The sequence below is a fragment of the Leptonychotes weddellii genome, chromosome 3 (assembly GCF_054177405.1).
Source record: "Leptonychotes weddellii isolate Sample4059 chromosome 3, ASM5417740v2, whole genome shotgun sequence".
Classification (NCBI taxonomy): Eukaryota; Metazoa; Chordata; class Mammalia; order Carnivora; family Phocidae; genus Leptonychotes; species Leptonychotes weddellii.
This window is the reverse complement of record NC_138371.1, coordinates 115,878,209-115,899,979: the sequence shown is the minus strand read 5'-3', so window position 1 is coordinate 115,899,979 and position 21,771 is coordinate 115,878,209. Positions and strand designations below refer to the sequence as shown.

The following is a 21,771-nucleotide window of genomic DNA, read 5'->3' as shown; positions in this document are numbered from 1 at the left end:
AAAAAAAAAAAAAAAGAAACACTCTATTTGGTTACATGAGCTCAACCAATAAAATGACTTGTTCTGTAGTAAAAATTTATCCTGTTTGAGTGCTTTAAATAAAGTGTTTTTAATCTTTCTAGTATCTCCTATTTTTGGTTGTAAATAATAAGTAAAATTTCACCCAAAGTTTAATTTGAGTCTCTTGAAGGGGTTTCTCATATGCATGTATTCAGATATTTGTAACAGTGACCTAAAAGGCAGTTAACATGTGTTTACTGAATGTCTCTGTTCTGAAAAACAAACAGTAAATCAACTGAGTATTAGAAGTTAAATATAATTTTTTTTTTTTTTTAAGATTTTATTTATTTATTTGAGAGCGAGAATGAGAGAGAGAGAGAGCATGAGAGGGGGAGGGCCAGAGGGAGAAGCAGACTCCCTGCCGAGCAGGGAGCCCGATGCGGGACTCGATCCCGGGACTCCAGGATCATGACCTGAGCTGAAGGCAGTCGCTTAACCAACTGAGCCACCCAGGCGCCCTAAATATAATTTTTTTAAAATATAACTTCTTATATTGCAAAACTCACTGTAGGTGTGTTCATGAAATTAGAAATTCATTTGGTCTTAAGTAGGCAGGCAGAGAATTCTAGGGTTTCTAAAAACTATTTTTCTCTAGGTTTTAGTTTAATAGCCTTTTTAAACCTATTAAATTTGTAGTCAGTTCATTAGAACTTAGACATAAGGTTTCTTTCTGAAAGTGAATCTGGGAGAAATAAGCCTGTGGTGGATAAGCCTTCCAGTCTGTAATGATCTACCCTGAGAAAGGTCTGTAAAGTTTCATTTCAGAAGATTTGGAGATACTCCAGTTCAATCAAGGTGTCCAGAATGTAGTCTTAGAGAAATCATGACAATAAAAGAAAACTTTCCAAATTTTATTTAAGTACAGCCTTTGCAACTTTTTTTTGTCAGTTTCATACTTCTGCTATTATTACTTTCTTAATATTTCAATTTAAATGTCTCATTGTTGGGTTCCTGGATGGCTCAGTCGGTTAAGTGTCCAATTCTTGATTTCAGCTCAGGTCATGATCTCAGGGTCAAGATTCTCCCTCTCCCTCTGCCCTACCTCCCCTCTCTTAAATAAATAAATATGTAGGTAGATAGATAGATAGATGTCTCATTTGTTAATTTTATCATCCCAACCAGTAACAACTGTGAAATTGAGGGACAGATGTATTTTTTCCTAATACATTGAAATACATTACTATTCAAATTTAAATAATCTGGTATATTACTTAAGGTCATTTCATATACCACTCATGGTAATATATCATAATTTGGAAGACACAGTAATCAGTTTTATTATGACTTCTCTAAAGTTTGACTTAGATGGAGAGTGGCATTTGAGGTGACTAAAAAAGAGAATCTATAAAAGAAGAATTTGAAAAGGTTTGTTAAGGATTTTCCAAGAAAGAATCAGACTTGGATACTCTGATCCTTTTAGGTTTATATTCTGTTGGTCAGAGATGATGGCAGTGTACCAGAATTTTCCATTTTTTATATGAAATCTTTCATGCTCTTTGACTCATTTGAACAATATTTTGATAATAGATTGTTCTCCCAAGTTTCTTAATAACTAGGAAAACAGTGTGTCCTGGATGAGCAGCACAATTAGAATATTCTTCTTGGGCGCCTGGGTGGCTCAGTTGTTATGCGTCTGCCTTCGGCTCAGGTCATGATCCCAGGGTTCTGGGATTGAGCCCCACATCGGGCTCCCTGCTCAGCGGGAAGCCTGCTTCTCCCTCTCTCACTCCCCCTGCTTGTGTTCCCTCTCTTGCTGTGTCTTTCTCTGTCAAATAAATAAGTAAAATCTTAAAAAAAAAATATTCTTCTTGCTCAAAGAATGTAATCTCAATGGAAATGAATACATTTGGATATTATGATTTAAACTTAGTCTCTTATGAATTTATATCTCCAGAAAGTGAGCTTAAGTCTTAGTGTATGGACAATCTGATGATATTGCAGGGCAGCTTTGTGTTGTTTTGATTGAACTTAATAGTAGATGGTAAATCCATAAACATAATGTTCTATTCTAGCTATGTCATGTCAGGTTTTCAGACTTAGTAAAAAAAAAAATTAAGCAGCATTGTGAATGCTGGGTTTTGTTTTTTTTTAATAAGATTTTATTACTAAGAGAGCGTACTGTGGGGGAGGGGCAGAGGGAGAGGAGAGAGAGAATCTCAAAGCAGACTCCGTTTTATCTCATGACCCCGAGATCATGACCTGAGCCAAAATCAAGTCAGGTGTTTAGCCAACTCAGCCACCCAAATGCCCCTGTGAATGCTGTGTTTCTAATTAAAGGAATTGTTTGGCTTCTCTGGTGCCAGATTACTTGTGTCTAAATTCTAGCTCCACTTTTTTCACAGACTCTGAGCAACTTAATTAACCTCTCTGTGCCTCTTTCTTATATGTAAAATGACAATATCTAACTTCACGGAATTGTGAAGATTAAATCAGTAAATACATGTACTTGAAAATGGTTTGATTTTATTTCCACTAAAGCATGTCTAATTTGAATTATAAAGAAAGTCTTAATTTACTTTGTTATTTATTTAAAACTAACTCATTGGTTATTTGTGGGCTATCTAAGGCCACTAATTTGAAGACTGTATAGTTAGTGGAGCAGTAACATTTTCAGGACAGTTCTTGTGGGTGATATATATACAAAGATTAGACTAGCAAATGCCTAATTTTTAGTGGGGATTTGTTGATGCTAATGATTCTGTAAAGCCATGTAAAATGCATTTAGAATTTTGAAATGTTTATTTTCTGGTATAACAATTCTAAAACCAGTGAAAACCTAGTTCTATTCATTGATTTTTTTTTTTTTTCTAACTAATCCTTTCAGGTTTGTGACTGGTTGTATCCTCTAGTTCCTGATAGATCTCCAGTTCTTAAATGTACTGTGGGAGCCTACATGTTTCCTGATACCATGTTACAAGCGTCAGGATGCTTTGTGGGGGTTGTCTTGTCTTCTGAATTACCAGAAGATGATAGAGAACTCTTTGAGGATTTATTAAGACAGATGTCTGACCTTCGGCTTCAGGTAACTTGTGTGATCATCTTTAGGATGAAATCTACTTTAACGTAAGCACTTACACTTTTAAAGAAATTGTAATAGGGTCTAATATGATCAAAGTTAGAAAACTGAGAATATATAATTTGCTGTGTGTTCACAAATACTAGCTGGAAATTGGCCGTAAATAGTGATTAAGATCGTGGGCTCTGGGGTCAAATTACCTGGATTTGAATTTGAACTCTTGCACTTAATAGCTGTTTTACTCAAGTTATTGATCTTCTTTTTAGTTTCTTTATCATAAAATGGGAATAATATCTACTTCATTGGGCTGTGGTGAAGATTAAAGGTTAATACATTAACTATCTTGTATCAGTGCTGGCAAATAGTAATGTTCTGTGAATTGTTATCACCACAGCCTTCCTGCTCAGTTGGAAAAATAGCCCAATGGGACTAAATGGTGAAGTAAAGGCAATTTTGGCATTAGTGGATGGGTTATGTTAGACATTTTAGGGGCATGATTGGCATTTTGAGGAAGAAACATGTCTTAGTTGAGGGAATTGTCTTTTTTTCTCATGATAAATAAAGCTAAATAAAGAGAAAATAAAGTACAATTTAGAATATGGTCTGTCATCCTATGAACTTGCCTTACTAAGCCTGTTTTTTTTCTGCCCACGTGTTGATCTGTCATAGGAGTTAAAATATAGAGTATTAAGGAGAGGTGCTCTTCAGGTGTTCTTGCCCATCCTGACGTAGGACAAGGGAGGGGGGGAATATTTTTGATTGTGAATATTGACAGTTTTCTGAAGTTGAAGGAGATTGACAGCATGATAGTTTACTCTTTTATTCTCTACTTCAGTCAGTGTATATTTAGAATCCATTATTTAACTAGGTGTGTTAAATGATGTGTGGGAAGACAGAACAAGAGACTGACTATAAAGATACTATTTAACAGCTCCTATTCTCAGGCACAGGATGATAAGTGATGAAATAAAAGTATACACACAGTTCAGAAAGGATATCAGGGAATGTTTTACAAAATAGTTTCCTTTGAGTTCAGTCTTAAAAGCTCTGTTCCTGTTTTCTCAGGAAGTAGAATACACTTTCATTCCATACCTATATCGAAAAGATCACAGGTGACAGGAGCAGACTAGCTAAGCAAAAGATCAGAGTCCTCTATAGCTTTAGGTTGTATGAACCATATATGACAATGACCTGGTGATCAACATATACTTTAGCATGACCAATGCTAAACATTTAAGCTATGGTAACAAAACATGTACCCTTACAGAAGTGTGTGTAGCCTCAGTGTGCTCATGGAGAGTAATTGACAAAGGCAGAAACATGGTCAAATGGATAAGAGTTCAAGTCTTAGCTTTGCTGTTTACTAGCTGAATGAAGTGACATTCTTAATTATTTCAGACCTATCATGGAGCAGTTTCTCCCTTCACCCCTACATTCATTGGACCTATATTACTGGGCTTTAGGAAAGAAATTAAACCAACTTTTATATGTTTACTTTTTGGTTGTGCATCATTTTTAGTTTGCTCTGTTGTCCCAGAACTCCCAACTGTAAACAAAAGTTAGTTACTAGCTATAATTTTGACTTGTTTTTACTCTTAAGTATTCATTCAGCAAAGTATATGTGAGCAGAATACCTTCAGTATTAAGTGCAAAACAAACAGAAAACAACATCAGTCTTCCAAGCTGGACATGAGTTTTGTTCATTGCCTTTAAACTCATTTAGTTTTACACGTTTCCTAAAACTTACCATTTGTTATTTAATTAAATTGAAATGTAGCTATATCTGACTTAATGATAACTTACACTAACAACTTCTGTAAGTTTATCTTTTATGCTTTATCTTTAGAAATTTGGTTTAGTATGCTGTGAACTAAAGAACTCAAGAGGTTGAGGTTTGGTGATGAGATAAAACACCAAGGTTTGATCTAAGGTTTAGTCTACCCCCTAGGCCAACTGGAACCGGGCAGAAGGAAAAAATGAATTCCAAATCCCTGGAAGAGCTAGATGCTCCTCTGACCAACTGAAGGAAGCCAGTGGCACTGATGTGCGACAGTTGGGTCCCTCATTGGACCAAGACAATAAGGACGTTCGTCATAAAGGAAAAAGGGGGAAAAAAGTAAGTAAAGTAAGTAAAAAAGCAATAAGGTATGTGTATGTATCCTATTCTAATGGTACCTTTCACCAGTTTCAATTATTTGTAAGATCTTATCCCTGTTTACTAAAGCAGAGCAACTTTCAGAGTCACAAAGTGATCACTGGCAAAAATAATTAGAATCAGCTTTAATATTTTCCTTTACAGTGTTACTTAAACTGTTTTAAAACAAATTCTGTGTTTTGGGGGATAGCTTTTTTTGAAGTATTGGAAAGATTTTTGTACTTGCATTAATGCATATCTTTTTGTTTTGTGTTGTGTTTTTCTCTACCTTCCTTTATACACCAGGATCTTGGGGCTAGATATGCTTTTCCTTACACTACCATTTTTATTCAGTCCCCTGTTTCTTTATGGATGGTCCTCAGGAAAGAGAAAGAGTTTTTTAAAAATATGTTTAGTAGTGGGGTGCCTTGGTGGCACAGTCAGTTGAACATCTGACTTTTGGTTTCAGTTCAGGTCTAGATCTTGGGGTCCTGGGATTGAGCTCCACATCCGGCTTCGCACTCAGCACAGAGTCTGCTTGGGACTCTCTCTCCCTCTCCATCAACCCTTCCTCCCCGCACTTGAGCACTCACTCTCTAATAAATAAATCTTAAAAAAATGTATGTTTAGTAGTTTTTATTTCTTAGATCCTGAGTATATGATATGCTCCGAGTGGTAGTAAGTTCAGTAAGTATTTAGTGCAAGAATGGGGAGCATAGTGGAAAAGTTAAATTTCTTATCTCAAGAAATTTATTGTCTAGTGGGGAGGACAGATTAGCAAAGAGCATTTCTAGCCAGTGTGATCATTAGATGAAGGTACATAGGTTATATAGTAAGCTAGATTGCACCATCTAATGTACAGCCTAGCCTCATCAATAAGTATGGGCCTATGGTGGTGTGGGAAGCAGTAAGGAAGGCTTCTGAGAGGGCATTATGACTAAAATGAGTCCTGAAGGTGAAACAAAAGTTGGCCATACATATAGCAGATTGAAGGGGATTCTAGGCAGAAGTAGTAATATAAGCAAATATATGAAGAAAGAAAATAGCATTGTGTGAGTATTGAATTACAGTTTTGTATTGTTTGTTGTTGTATATATTATAAGTGCTCAATAATTATCTTAGAAGAATTAATTGATACCACTTGAATATTCTACATTTAAAATTTTTTTTTAAAGATTGTATTTATTTGAGAGAGAGAGAGCACAAGCAGGGTGGGGGCAGAGGGAGAAGGAGAAGCAGACTCCTGCCAAGCAGGGAGCCCGACATGGGGCTAGACCCCAGGACCCTGGGATCATGACCTGAGCTGAAGGCAGACACTTAACCAACTAAGCCACCCAAGTACCCCTTGAATATTCTACATTTATTTGTGGATTGTGTAGAACGTCTTAGGCCAGCTTTATGGAGGACATTGGGAGTCCAGGATGGTTCCAAGAAATATATTTATTAAAAAATTTTTAAGTTAATATACAAAAAGCAAATCTAAAAGATACAAAAGATACTTAGTGAAAAGTAAGTCTGCCTCCCATTCCTATCCCTCAGCCACCTAGCTCCCTGCTCCAGATACATTATTGCTAGATTCTTATCCTTGCAGATATATTCAAACATATATACATACACATTTATTTTGTATGTGAATATACACGTATATGCACACATTCACATAATAATACAAATGGAAGCATGGGAGACATACTGTGTTGCTCCTTTCTTTTTTACTTAATATGTTTGGAAATTTTTCACATCATTTAAAACTTCCATTTTTAAAAAATTTAATTTGTTAACTAAAAAAATCAAATTATATAAACAGGTATATACATTGAAAAACTTTTTTCCCACCTTTGTCCATACCATTTTCCCTGCCACAGTAGGTAATCACTTTTTATCAAGATCTTGTGTTTCTTCCCTAGGTTTCTTGAGGCAGGTAAAAGCAAATAAGAACAGATTTCTCTCCCATTCTTATACAAAACTTAACATCATAGAGTGTCCTGTATTTTTTTTTATTTGATAATAAATTCCAGGGATCTTTCAATGTTAATAAATGGAGAACCCTCTCAATTCTTTTTATAGCTACCTCGTATTTCATTGTATGGATTTATGATAGTTTCCTTTAACCAATCTTTTATTGAGTATTTGGATGATTCTAGGCTTTTGCTGTTAGAAACCAGTGCTTCAGTGAGTAGCTTTGTAGCTGCTCCATTTGGATGGATTTGTAGATCCATTTCATACATTTGCAGGTAATTCATCAGATAAATTTTTAGAAGTGGGGTTACTGAATCAGTAAATAAATGCTTTTTTGTAATTTTGATAGATTTTGTTAAGTTGCCTTCCCTAAGGACTATACTCTTTAACACTCCCACCAGCATTGTAGACCTATTTCTTCATAGCTTAGTCCACAAAGTAGGTGAACAGCCTTTCTGTATTTTGGCAGTCTGATAGATGAGAAATGATGTATTGGAATATCTTAATTTGCATTGATTTTATTATGAGTGCTGTTGTGTATCTGCTTAAGGGTTCCTTGAATTTTGTTTCCTGTGTGATGTCTATTCTTGTCCTTTGTCCATTTTTTTTAAAACTTCCATTTTTAAAAAATTTAGCTCTAGTAATATAGCTATATATTACTATATATAGTAAGGTAGCTATATAAAGAATTGAGAGGGTTCTCCATTTATTAACATTGAAAGATCCCTGGAATTTATTATCAAATAAAAAAAAATACAGGACACTTTGTTTCCTGTGTGATGTCTATTCTTGTCCTTTGTCCATTTTTTATTACAAAAAGACTAGCTAGTCTTTTTCTTCTCAATTTCCAGGGGCTCTTTATATATTAGGACATTGGCTCATTATTAAAGATACAAGTTGCTAATATTATGTTCAGTTTGTCTTTGGATTTTAATTATGAATGGCTTCCCCTCCCCCCATAGAAGTTTTTGTGTTGTTTTTTATTTTAAGTGAAGTTCTCTTCGTGTTTCTATTGGGAAGTTTGATTTTCAAGTAACTTTATAGTATTATGAGGTCTGAGTTAGCCTGCTGTTAAGTTCTTAGAATGAATAAATTTAGCTTTGACATTTTAAGTGTTGGCCCTAGTTCTTATAACAGCTGTTTAATTAGGAAAATACAGGTATATCTGTGTCCCCATTTCCATTTAGATGGAATAGCAGATTCTTCTGTGCTTTTATATTTTTACTTGCTTTTACTTGATTTCTATCAAAACCAGTTTATTTGGATACATCCTTCCTTAATGATTGACTCATTTAACAAATCTTTTAAATCTTAGTATCATGCACATACTATCATCAAGGGGTTGATAGGTTTATGAAAGAACTCATAGTCACATCAGTTTAAATATGATTTGATAAATGCTGTATTGGAGGTATGTTGGTATTTAAACCTTACTTACCAGGGGTACCTTATTTAAGATCAGTACAGTTTTAAGCTTTATGGCAGTTGTGGTATTTTGCTTTATATTATAAAATGTACTGGTAACTATGTTGGCTGGAGATTTTTATTAATTATATCTAGTATTTGTTGACTTAATATTTTATTACATAATGCTTATAATTTTTCCCCATCTAAGTTTTTTTATTGTTTTACATTTTGAAACATTTTTACTAGGTTAAAGACACTTCAAGTGAAGAAGTTAATCTGAGTCACATTGTACCCTATGAGCCAGTTTCAGAAGAAAAAGCAAAGGAATTACCTGAATGGAGTGAGAAAGTGGCTCAAAATATTTTGTCAGGTATTACAGTAATGTTAATCTTTTCCCTATAATGTGAAACCTTTGGAATCCATAAGAGAATACTTAGTATTTTGTATTTTGGTTTTAAATAATCATTTGGTAAATACTTAAACAAAAACAGAAGGAACTAGTCTTTTAGAACATTACATATTATCATATAGGTATAAGTTCTTCATGCCTATTTTCTGTTTCACTCTTGGGAAAATTGATAGTGAAAAGCTTCAGGAATCCCCAAACTTTCAGGATAGCTCTCTGAACATAAATTATTTTCCTTTCCCCTTTGTAATTCCCCTTTAATCCTTTTCTTTTCTCCCCTTCTCCCCCTTCCTCTTCCTCTAAAAAAATGGTAAGATACTCTTCCCATCTTTGGAAGCAAAGTTGCACTCCTAACCACACTGCAATGGAGGTATGAAGAGACCTGAGGATTATAGCTTAGCTATTGGGATGGGATGTAGGCCCTACTATTTAATTCTGGTTAGAAAGGGCATCAGATCAGTTATTTTAAACCAGAATGATCATTACTGACATATGTCTTTCCACTTTCATTGGTTAACATTTTAGCTTTTCAACTATTATAGCTCTCAGATTTAGACCTTCTGTTTTGTTTTTAGAAAACATTGCCAGTCACTCTTTAGTAAGCCAAATTCATGACCCTATAAAGGGATCTTGACCAGTCATTTAAAAGACTGTCAGTACAGATTTCCATCATTGTACTAAAAACCCATTAAAATAATAAAGATGTCTAAAGCAGAGGAAACCTTCAACATGAAAAACCAACAAGCTAAAATAAGTGAAAATTAATTAACTAGGAACTAACATCATATTTTGCCCATGTCAGAGAGCTGCTAGAGATAAGAAAAGACAAAGCCAAATTTTTCAGTTATAATTTTAACAGTTAAAATTGAGCCTTGAAAAGGATTTTCAAAGACGTTCTAAAGAAAAATCACTCTTACTACCCTGCCCCATAACTTTACAGATTGCTAGACCATTAGGTCAGCATTCAAAAAACTTGCCTAAATTCACACATATGTAGATAACTAATTTCAAAGGTTATTTTCTTAAGTTTTTTGAATTCATACTGCTCAAGATTGTTCTATTTACTATTGCTGTGTAACAAACCATCCCAAACTTACTGGTATAAAACAACAAACATTTATTTATACTTAGGAGTACTGTGGGCCAGGTATTCCAGAAGGTCACAACAGGGATGGCTTGTATCTGCTTCATGATGGCAGGACCTCAGCTAGGAAGACTCAGAGGCTGACTAGTGACTCAGTAGCTGAGGGCTGGAATCATCTGAAGTCTCCTTCATTCACAAATCTGGTGTCTGGGTTGGAAGAGCTCAAAATCTAGGACTGCCAAATAGAGTGCCTAGACATGGTCTCCTTGTGTTTGACAGTTTAGTACCCTTAAGCTAGTCGGGCTTCTACATGGTGACTCAGGGTTCCAAGCATGGATAATATAGCAAACAGGCAGAAGCTACATACCCTTTCTAACATATTCTTGGAAATTTCCAGTATCACTCATTACAAGAAAATAACAAACCTCAGATTTAAGGGGATGTGACAGACCTACCCACATCTCAGTGGGAGGAATGTCAAGGTCATGTTGAAAGAACATGTGGAATAGGTGATACTGTTTGGCTACCTTTGGAAACTGTTGTATGCCACTAAATCTTAGGCCTTCTAGGTACCACACAGATTCCACGTACTGGTTCTATTCAGAGAGGTAGAACATCCTTAGAATCAGCTAATCCTGGGGACAGATCTCTTTAGAGGTTTCAGAAAAACTCTCAGCAGTGCATCATTTGAAAATGAGCAAAAACTACACTATGATAACACTTAGGGGCCTGCTTTACTACTTGACTTTAGTAACTCTTTTCTTTTCATCTTATCTCCTCAGTTCTAGCAATAGCCCTAATAGTTGGTTACATTAAAATTATTTAACTGCCAGTCAGGGTACATATCTCTTTATGTGCTTTTTATTTTTTTTTATTTTTTATTTTCTAAAAGATTTTATTTATTTATTTGACAGAGAAAGACACAGCGAGAGAAGGAATGCAGGTAGGGAGAGTGGGAGAGGGAGAAGCAGGCCTCCCGCTGAGCAGGGAGTCGATGTGGGGCTCGATCCCAGAACCCTGGGATCATGACCTGAGCCGAAGGCAGACGCTCCATCTGAGCCATCCAGGCGCCCCCTTTACATGCTTTTTAATAGGTAGAATGAAAACCAGCTAGCTCACCAAATACTTAAGGTACAAGTAACAAAGAAAGTGGCGGAAAATATCCAAGATTTACTCCAGGGAAAATGATCTGATCTGTCAAGAGACTGTTTCTACCTGACTCATGCAGGCTCTATACAAAGATAAGTAATCAGGGATCTAAGTTGAGCTTATTCACTTTAACCTGTGATTGGTTCCTGTCCAGTGTCTGAAGATCAGTAAAGATCAGTAAAAGCTACAGTATTGTGCTTCATGGATATAAAAGGTGAAAAAACATGAAGTAACTGCTTAAAATTTGCCAGGGATGAATATTGGCTTGGGAAGGCTAGAATTACACTTTTAAGAAGGCAGCTGCCAAACATTTTAGATGGAGAGTTTAGTAAGCTAATTTGGGAAGAGATAGAGGATCTGTGATAATAGACTGATTAGAGTGCCCCCCATTGGGTTAGATTTGAGTGAGATCATTTTAAGTCATCTGGCAACTTCTCATTTATTCAGGAAACATTCATTGCCTGCTCTATCTCAGCATTAAATGGATGCATATAATGCAAATATGGATAGAATAAATCTATATCTGGCACTAAACATGCCATTTAAAAGATCTTAATAGCTACCAATAAAATATTTTTTTGATCTTCTATTGTAATATCTTAGGTTTTAATGTATTGTCTCTATTACACACTCTGTCATGGTGATAGCTTCTTTATAATTTGCATCTAGTATTTCTCTTTATCAGTCCTATGACTTTTCATTTATCTAATTTCCATTTATTCTAAGTCATCAATGGACTCTCTCCCTCTTGTTTGTTTCATTGCAGGAGTATAGTCTGTTTAAACTTTCCTTTGTTTCATTGTCATTTATGATTTCTCAGTCTTTCTTCAAGTTCAGCCTTTTTACTTCTTAAATCTTTTCAACCTGTAAGTTAACTCTAAACCCCAAATGTATATTTTTAATAGAGGTCTTCAATCCCTTTATTGTTATGGGAACTTCTGGCTGGAAGGTATTTGTCTGGGTTTGAGACCTGGTCCTCCCCCACGGGTCAGACAGTGGGGGTAGTGTTTGAGCTAGAAGTGGACATGTTGACTAAAATAGGAGGAGAAACACAACAGTTTTTCTTTTTTTTTCCCCCCACAAAATATTTCTAATCAGTTACCACTTGGCACTTTATTTTTCATTGTTAGCGTTTTTACTTATTTATTTATTTTTGAAGACTTTATTTATTTATTTGACACAGAGAGAGAGACAGCGAGAGAGGGAACACAGGCAGGGGGAATAGGAGAGGGAGAAGCAGGCTTGTCGCTGAGCAGGGAGCCCGATTTGGGGCTCAATCCCAGGACCCTGGATCATGACCAGACGCCTAACAATTGAGCCACCCAGGTACCCCAGTTGTTAGCATTTTTAAATAAACAGGATTTTCACATGATCACTGGATGCCTAGTCATTCATAGACCAAGGTAATTATGTAAAAACCATGCCACAGACCTTTGGAGAATATACTAAGGTATTTTATTTGTCTAGCTTTAAAAGCTTGTTTTTTCAGGGTATAGCCAAAAAGGAAATATTTAAAATTATAAGCTCTCCAAAGCAGGGTAACACTTAATTCTTCCTCTTAAGGGAAACTATTCTACTTGGTATTTTTTCTTGCTTTTCCCATCTCCTTCCCACTTCTCCTTTCCTTATGTGTGCACAGGGCCTTTTCACTAGAGAAGTCTATGCTATCATGCTTCCTCTCTTGACAGTTTCATTTTTCATGCATGCTGTAAGAAGCATTGAGCAAAGCAAAGGGCTGGGAACTACTCTCATGAGAAATGGCTAAACCATCTAGGCTTTCTAGTTTTCTTCTTAGATCTTCTCGTGTATTTTTTGAGTATTCTTCTGTCTTTGTCATTCAGGTTTATGTTATAAACTAAAAGGTGCTGAGATCATGGGATTTGGGTTTGGGATTGAGGGAGGAACAGGACCCCCTGCCTTAGCCTTTTGTTTAAAGCAAGCAAGCAAGAGTTCTGCCTTGGTGTTTGAGATCTAGATTTATTGGTTTTCCAATTTGCATTATTTGTGTCTAAACCCCTCAGTACTTTATAGAGTAAAAGTGGTACCTGGACTAAGGCGAGAACAAGGATACCTGAGTCCTTAAGCCAAATACTGTATTATTGGCACCAAAACTCAAAATTAGTCCCTAATGATAGTAATATGTGGTAAGTAACATGTAGAAGATACCTACAAGTTGTAGTAGCAGCATAGGGTAATACAGAACTATGTTATTGAGTGATCTGTGACCTAAGTACTGAAAGATGAACTTATTTAGAAAAAGTGTATTCTAGGCAGAAAATTGTAATTGTAAAGTTGGCTTCAAAGTTTATGGTATGTTTGGGATCTGAACATTAAATTCCTTGGTTGTTTTCCTTTTGATTTATTAAAGGGTTTATAGGTATAATCAGCTCTAATATTGTGCACTTTTAAATTTTCCTGTAAAAAGGTGCTTCCTGGGTGAGCTGGGGTTTGGTCAAAGGTGCTGAATTTACCGGCAAAGCAATCCAGAAAGGTGCTTCTAAACTCCGTGAACGGATCCAACCAGAAGAAAAACCAGTGGAAGTTAGTCCAGCTGTGACCAGGGGACTTTATATAGCGAAGCAGGCTACAGGAGGAGCAGCGAAAGTCAGTCAATTCCTGGGTAAAGTAACTTTGGAGGACTTTACTTCTTTCAGTTAAATTAAAAAACGATCTCTCAATTCAGGTTAATCTAAATGTTCATTTAGATGGTTTAACCTTAAGAGTAAAGGATTAGGACAAAGCAGGATCACCTTGCTACTCATAGTGGGATCTATAGCAACATCAGCCTATCTGAGAGCCTTAGAAATATTTCAGGTACTTGGTACACATTACTGATTCAGAAACAAGATCCCTAGGTGATTGTTATTTGCATATTACTTTGAGAAACATTGGTTAAAGGGTTATTTTGATGTGTCAGGGGAGTGTCTGTGCGTTTGAAAAGGAATGGCTCTGAATGTATTTGCTATCCTTGAATATGACACATTCTTTTAAGGACAGCTCACTGCTTAGTAGTTGGGATCAAGTGGGAGGTATGTATTGTTTGAATTAAGCTGATCCAGCGATTCTGGTGTCAGCCTTCCCAAGTAATATGCTTCTAATTCCTTCTCCTTTGAGAATCATAGATCTAAAGTTTGGTATTTTAAGATGGCCAGATCACTCCTTAATGAATTATCATTAGATTTAGTAAGATTATCTTTTGGTATTCATTATTCTTTGAATCAGATTTTGGTTTGTTTACTTTTATATAGACTTAAATACTTTATTACTATTTCAGTGAAATATTTGTCAGTATGGAGAAAACATAGAAGTACACATAGCTGGACAGCATGAAAGATGGACCTACAAGTCTTGCATTGCAGCAGTCTTGGTTTTCTTTTAAGCAAATTACCAAAAAGAACATTATATTTAAGAGGCAAGGTTTTAATCATTAGGTTCTGCAAACATATCTTTAAACCAAATAATAGCCTTTGTTTAAAAACTAGCCAGCCGTGGTTCTCATCCTTATATAGAAATGCTAAGTTATGCAATAAAACAACTTTAGATGCTCATGTAAGAATTTTGCTAAGTAAGAGTGGTAAAATCAAGGGAAGAATAAATTTTTTCTAAGTGTTTCCTTTTTTTATGGTTATATTAGTTGACGGAGTTTGCACTGTAGCAAATTGTGTTGGAAAGGAACTAGCTCCACACGTTAAGAAGCATGGAAGCAAACTTGTTCCAGAATCTCTTAGAAAAGACAGAAATGGGAAGTCTCCCTTGGATGGTGCTATGGTCGTAGCAGCAAGTAGTGTTCAAGGTAACAGACCCATAAATTTGACTAGGAAGGTCCATTTGTTTAGCTGTAGTTTTACTTACTTTTAAATATATTTGCAGGATTTTCAACTGTCTGGCAGGGATTGGAATGTGCAGCCAGATGTATTGTTAACAATGTTTCAGCAGAAACTGTACAAACTGTCAAATACAAGTAAGTTGAGTTTTATCATTTTAATGACTAAATCTCTTACAGCATTTGCAAAAATTCAGGACAGTTAAAATGATTGTGTCATTATTGAACATCTGATGAAACAAAATTTTTTTACTCTGTTTTTCTTAATAATATTTTAGGCAAATTAATAGAATTACTGTGACTTTGCCTTATATTAATATAACTAATGGTTATATTTGTTCATCATTAATGCAAAGAATAAGTTTAATGAAAAAAAAGCCTGTAGTTTCTGAATACCTTATTAACTGCATGTTCTTGATGGGTGATGTTTGCTGGTAGTTTTGATGGGAAAAACTTGAATTATAATTAATCTATTTTACCTTGTTAACATTAGCCCCTTCTGTATACAAAGAATGTTAAATATTGTCACATCTTATTTGACTCTACCATTGTTCATTCTTACTGGAATGGACAGATGGTATGTCATCTATTTCATATATTAAGAAGTGGGCAAACATAGAAATGAGTGATCTGCCCAAGCTAATCTGATAACTATTAAAGGTGAGACTTAAAACAGGATCATCTGATTTTAGCTCTTTATTCTTTATAAGTCCTAGAGGAATCTAGGTCTAAAAATTAAATCTAGTAGAAGGACCCGAGTTTGAATTAGTTTAAAGCCTAATATTAAATTTTTATTTAGAAACCAAAAAGTAGGGCACCTGGGTGGCTCAGATGGTTAAGCGTCTGCCTTCGGCTCAGGTCATGATCCCAGGGTCCTGGGATCGAGCCCCGCATCAGGCTCCCTGCTCAGTGGGGAGCCTGCTTCTCCCTCTGCCTCTGCCTCTCTCTCTCTCTCTCTGACTCTCATGAATAAATAAATAAAACATTAAAAAAAAAATAGAAACCAAAAAGTAATACTAATGGTATTCTCAACTCTCAGTTGTTTGTATTATCTACTCACAACATTTGAGTTCATACTTATGTATCAGACATTGTGTTCAGTGCTTTTCAATATATACATTTAATCTTTAACAGTATTTTTTTTTTATTTTTATTTTTTAAAGATTTTATTTATTTATTTGACAGAGAGATACACAACGAGAGAGGGAACACAAGCAGGGGGAGTGGGAGAGGGAGAAGCAGGCTTCCCGCTGAGCAGGGAGCCCAATGTGGGACTCGATCCCAGGACCCTGGGATCATGACCTGAGCCGAAGGCAGATGCTTAACGACTGAGCCACCCAGGCACCCCAGTATTTCTTTTTTTGAGGGGGGGAGAGAGAGAGAATCTTCAGCAGGCTTCATGCCCAGCACAGAGCCCAATGTGGGGCTCCATCTCACAACCCTGAGATCATGACCCCAGCCAAAATCAAGAGTCAGATGCTTAACCGACTGAGCCACCCACTTTGGGGGATCACTCGTAATTAGAAAAATAGTTTTTTCTTTTGTTGCAGGAGCCCAAGAAAGTCAGAAGTGCCTTTTAGGCCAAAAGTGAATTATTTTTAGATTATCAGTATCATTTGTTAGCAGAAATCTTTTAACACTATTATCTCCATTTTACAAATGAGGAAGCCAAAGCATAGAGCTGTTAAATACCTTGTTGAAGATTATAGCCCTAGTAAGTGGTAGAGCTAGGATGTAAGTCAGGTCTTTTTGTATCATGCAGTGTGAAAGAACAGTACTGGACCAACCCTGTCCTTGATGAGACATCTGTGCAAGTTTAGTATCTAGAGTTAGAAACCACTATCTATCATGCATTTACATTCCCTGCCACTATAGTAAATTACCTGTGGCTTGGGAAAAACTAATTAATTTCCAGTCTGAGTTGATTTGATCTCCATCTGGGGCATGCATACCTTTTGAGTCAAAGCAACATAACATCTTGGAATGTCAATTTTGACCAAAAGATTTGGCAAAGAAAATACAGAATAGATCTGAAATTCTTTTGGTGGAAATATAAAAACCAAGTCTTCCAGCTTACTACCTCTTGGTACTTAAAGCCTTGATCTCTAATACTCTTTGTTTTATGGGTGTGAGGTTACTTTGGTGGATCAGTCGTAATTAGAAAAATAGTTTTTTCTTTTGATGCAGGAGCCCAAAAAAGTCAGAAGTGCCTTTTAGGCCAAAAGTGAATTATTTTTATATTACCAGTATCATTTGTTAGCAGAAATAAGTAGGCAGTCATGTTAGAAAGTAGTAAATGCTTCCAGTGGCTTTGCCCATTTCCTACTTTAGTGAAAAAAAAAATGCTTATCTAAGTACAATTAAGTAGAGCTTTATTAAAGGTTTGGGATTAACATAACTAGCAAGGTTTTGGTGTAGATTTTATATTTTTGGTCTTTAGTGAGATCTTAATATGATGAAAAGGACATTTTAATAGCGGTTCTGAGCTAATTTATTTTAATTATGGTATGTATTGCTGTGCTCTTTATCCTTTACTCCAAAGATTCATGGAGTGAAAAAACAGGTGAGAATTTAGTTAAGTAGGTTTGTATTTCTAACTATAAAATAGCTGCTTTGGTCTTAGCAGTAATTTAATTAGAACCTTGGAAAATTGTGAGTGGCAGTGGGGATGTTAAAGGGTTTTGTAATAACTGTTTCCTCACTTATGAATAGTCTGGCCCAGAAGTAGAAATTGTCTTTTAAGAGAAGAAACTGTAAGTATTAAACCAGTAATAACTTAATGATATTGTCACTGAAGAAATGGAAGAGCTAGTTATTTCATTTTAGTTCTCATTTATTTACATAAATTTACATTTATGAATGTAAATGTAATAAACTGATATTTTTATAGTTATGAAATTACATTTGTTTACACTTCGAAAAAGTATTTGATAGGGTAAGCATTTGCGTTTTTCTCTTCAAATCCAACTGATGATAGTATAATAAAATCTGTATTCTTATTGCCTATGATAAGTTATTTTCCCAAGTTGTTTTGAATCTGCCTAATTATATGCATTATGCCTAGGAGAAAAACAAATGTGTTATATATACTTCCTTATCTGATTTCTGGTGTTACAAGCCAATACCGAAGATTATCTTTTCATTTAGGCATATTTAAACGCAGATTGTGTTAGAGAAATACATTGTTTATACCTTTCATGGTTTTGATTATGATTCCAGATTATGTTCCTTGATTATTAATGGTTTATCTAAGGATCTGTATAATTCTTAAAATATTTAGGTAAATGTGTAGGAACTATTCATTAAGACTGTTTTTGTCAGTTACGTTAATGCTTTTGTCTTATTTTAAGTTTAGGAACATGAGACCTACAGGAACAATAAAAATCAATAACTTCAAATCTGCTATATTTAATTGCAGTATTGCAATAATTCATCACTTATCTACATAGTTTCAGTTTCACCTTTAAGCTCCTTTTTTTTTCCCATTTGAAATTGTTTAGAGGATGGGGTGCCTGGCTGACTCAGTCAGAAGAGGGTGTGACTCTTGATCTTGTGGTCCTATATTTGAGCCCCACACTGGGTATAGAGATTACTAAAAAAAAAATAAACTAAAAAAAAAAATAATAAATTGCTTAGAGGAAAATCCTATAAATTTAGTAAGTTAGATCCATTTTTGTTTTCCCCTCATTAAAATTTTATCTTGTTCTAAGATACAGTGTGTTCTACATTTTTCTGAAGAATAAACTTAGTAAAATTGTTTTTCTATAAGGAATTTACCTTTTTAAGGTACAGTATTTTATTGGTTTGTTTAGTGAATTTTAATTAAAACTCCCCCTGAAATTTGCACCAGGTGAAGGGGCAAATTCAAATTCATTGAAGGTAATTCTTTTGGCAGATGTCATATTACCCAAAACCAGTTCTATATAGCATCTATTCAGGAGCTATATAAGATCAGTCTTCTCTTTTCCATATGGTAACTATACAAGTATTTAAGCATTATCATCATGCTCCTTCATGTACTTTTTCTTATCTTCTAAATACTCCCAGTTCCTTTAACAATTTCATACATAGTATGGTTTCCAGATCCTTTACACAGACCTGGAAAAGAAAAGCCCTAAGAGAAACCTGCTCAACCAAGACTTAGGCTCACTCTTCCAGTGCTGAAACTGCTACCGCCCCTTCCTCTCATTTAACCTTAGCCATTGCCACCTGATGATAGTATTTGTGGGGGCTTGATTGACAGAAGCTTCCATGTCTTCTGCAAAATCAGCAAATGCTATGGAATGCCGAGGGGTTGCAAAGCAACAGGGACTGGCAGACGGCAGTTAAGAAGTTTTGATGTCTGGTAACTGGTGAGAAAGCCCCAGTCAAGAGTGGTATAGGGGTGCTTGGGTTGCTCAATTGGTTAAGCGTCTGACCCTTGATTTTGGCTCAGGTCATGATCTTGGGGTCCTGGAATTGAGCCCTGTGTCTGGCTCTGCACTCAGTGAGGAGTCTGCTTCAGTATTCTCTCTCTCCCTTTCTGTCTGCCCCTTCCCCGAATCACATGTGCTTTCTCTTTCTCAAATAAATAATAAATCTTTTTTAAAAAGAGTGGTATAGATGTACGGTTTGACAAATTGTAGGTTCTGTCATCTTCTGGTTCTAATTATTAACATTAGGCACAGGACAGAATGGAATCCTCATTCAGGAACATAATAAGATTCACACTTCTAGCACTGAGATTGGGAAAAAAAAAACAAACAAGCATGAACAAGCTAGTAGGATCACAGTCCACTGTTCCAGGCCAGACTAATGGTGATAGAGGACTTGTGAATTCAAAGAACAGATCCAGTATTAGTATAAAATGTCCAGATACAGGCCACAAAGCACCTAGGAAAGTTCAGTGTGTCCTGGAGAAAATTGTAAAATGTTGCCTTTTTTTTGTTTAAGTTTATGCTTGCTAAGCAAGAAAAAACCTGGTGCTTTTAAAAGGGTAAAGAGAAACAGCAGTGAGATAATTTTTAGTATCTTTGTGTAAGCCTTTTACTTGTATTTTCTTATAGAAATGGTATTAAACACATATTGGTAATTGTCAATAATAACTACTTTTGTATAGTGCTTTTATAATTTCCCAAACACTTTGCTATACATTTGATGCTATAGAAACTGTGTGGTGGATAGGGCAGGAATTAATCATTTTATTCATTCAACAAATATTAAATGTTAGGCAGTGTTCTCAGTGCATAGGATACATTAATGAACATGGCAGAGTCCTTTTTCTGATAGGGTTTATATTCTAGCAAGACAATAAGCAAAGCAAAAACAATGGGAGTTAATAAGTTCTATAGCATGTAGCAGGTGGTAAGTTATAGAATAAGAAAGAGCAGCTTATGGATGGATTGATGGGCAGTGGGGTGGAGCATGTGGAGTAAGGCAGTTGAAATAGGTGAGATAGTGAGAAGATAATAATTAGCTGATATGAAGAAGGTGAGGCAGTGAGACGTGAATACCTGGGGTGAGAATAGTTTAGGTGGATACCAGCCAGTACAAAGGTCTTAAGGTGGCACATGTGTGTTTGATGGGTTCAAAGAACGTAAGAAGGCCAGTGAGTCTGCAGCAGAGTGGAGTGAGGGAGAAAGTGTTGTAGAATCTTTCTTAAAGACAATCTCCGATTCTGATACTTCAAAAGGCCTAGCCTGGGTGGCTTAGTCGGTTAAGCATCTGACTCTTGATTTTGGCTCAGGTAATGATTTCACTCAGGGTCGTGAGATCAAGCCCCCTCTTGGGCTCTGCCCTGGGCATGGAGCCTGCTTAAGATTCTCTCTCTCCCTCTCCTTCTGCTCCTCACCTCTCTCATCCCACCCCCATTCTCTCCTTAAAAAAAAGTAAAACAAAAGACCTAACCAAAGTCTAGTTAAGGTAGAACTCGAAACTATAGTGACTATAGATTCTTTGTGTCCTATAGTTGCTTCATTGAAAATTTTCTATTTCCAGAAGGGGTGGGTTAAAAAAGGAAATAATGACTGATGAACAATCTTTATTATAATTTACATTTTATTCTTCAACATAAACAGTCTTTATTACATTAATCTCAGCTAGCCTGAGTTTATTTTCACAGTCTTTGCTAAAGGAGAAATACAGCCTTGGCAGAGTTTGATTTTATTCTTTACTGTGTTTTAAGTTATTAATTAAATTGAAACATAACCTTTTATTTTGCTTTCAGGAATAACATACTAAACATGGGACTTATTTAATACTAAATCAGAAGATCTTAATTTGTATTTATAATTTCATTACACTTTTTTCTAATCTTTTAAAGATATGGGCATACTGCAGGAGAAGCTACACATGATGCAGTAGATTCTGCCATCAATGTTGGTGTAACTGCCTATAATATTGACAACATTGGTATCAAAGCAATGGTGAAGAAAACTGCAAAAGAAACAGGACAAACACTCCTTGAAGACTATAAAATAATTGATAAGGGGAGAAATCAAGAAGGAAGAGCAAATGTAAACATGAGAAGGGAGAAGGGTGAGCAGACAAAGGAAGTGGAGAAGAGTGAGGCAAAGAAGAAAGAGAAATGATGGAAGTGCTGTGAATCACCTATACCAAAGCCTTACAAGGTGGATGTATTTTTGTTAAATAGGCAAATGTGGAATTCCCCACAGATTAACCAGTGTTTTAAAAATGCATTCATTCCTATGAAGTGACTGTTTCATAAGCTTTATGGCATGTATTCTGCTTACAA

The 21,771-nt window shown here is 35.6% G+C and overlaps 1 protein-coding gene across 7 annotated transcripts in view; it reads left to right on the top strand.

The window, feature by feature from the left end:
* SPART (spartin) overlaps window positions 1–21,765 on the top strand; it is a 29,065-nt gene extending 7,300 nt beyond the window's left edge. For 6 of the 7 annotated variants that reach the window (XM_031025893.2, XM_081814831.1, XM_081814830.1 and 3 more), the window contains 7 exons: window positions 2,885–3,082; window positions 5,025–5,201; window positions 8,823–8,946; window positions 13,641–13,835; window positions 14,850–15,008; window positions 15,086–15,176; window positions 21,340–21,765. In XM_031025893.2, coding sequence (XP_030881753.2) covers window positions 2,885–3,082; window positions 5,025–5,201; window positions 8,823–8,946; window positions 13,641–13,835; window positions 14,850–15,008; window positions 15,086–15,176; window positions 21,340–21,607 — 1,212 coding nt within the window. In that variant the 3' untranslated portion in view covers window positions 21,608–21,765. The remainder of the gene's footprint in view (window positions 1–2,884; window positions 3,083–5,024; window positions 5,202–8,822; window positions 8,947–13,640; window positions 13,836–14,849; window positions 15,009–15,085; window positions 15,177–21,339) is intronic. The other variant, XM_081814832.1, reaches the window with a different exon arrangement.
* The last annotated feature ends 6 nt before the right edge of the window (window positions 21,766–21,771 follow it).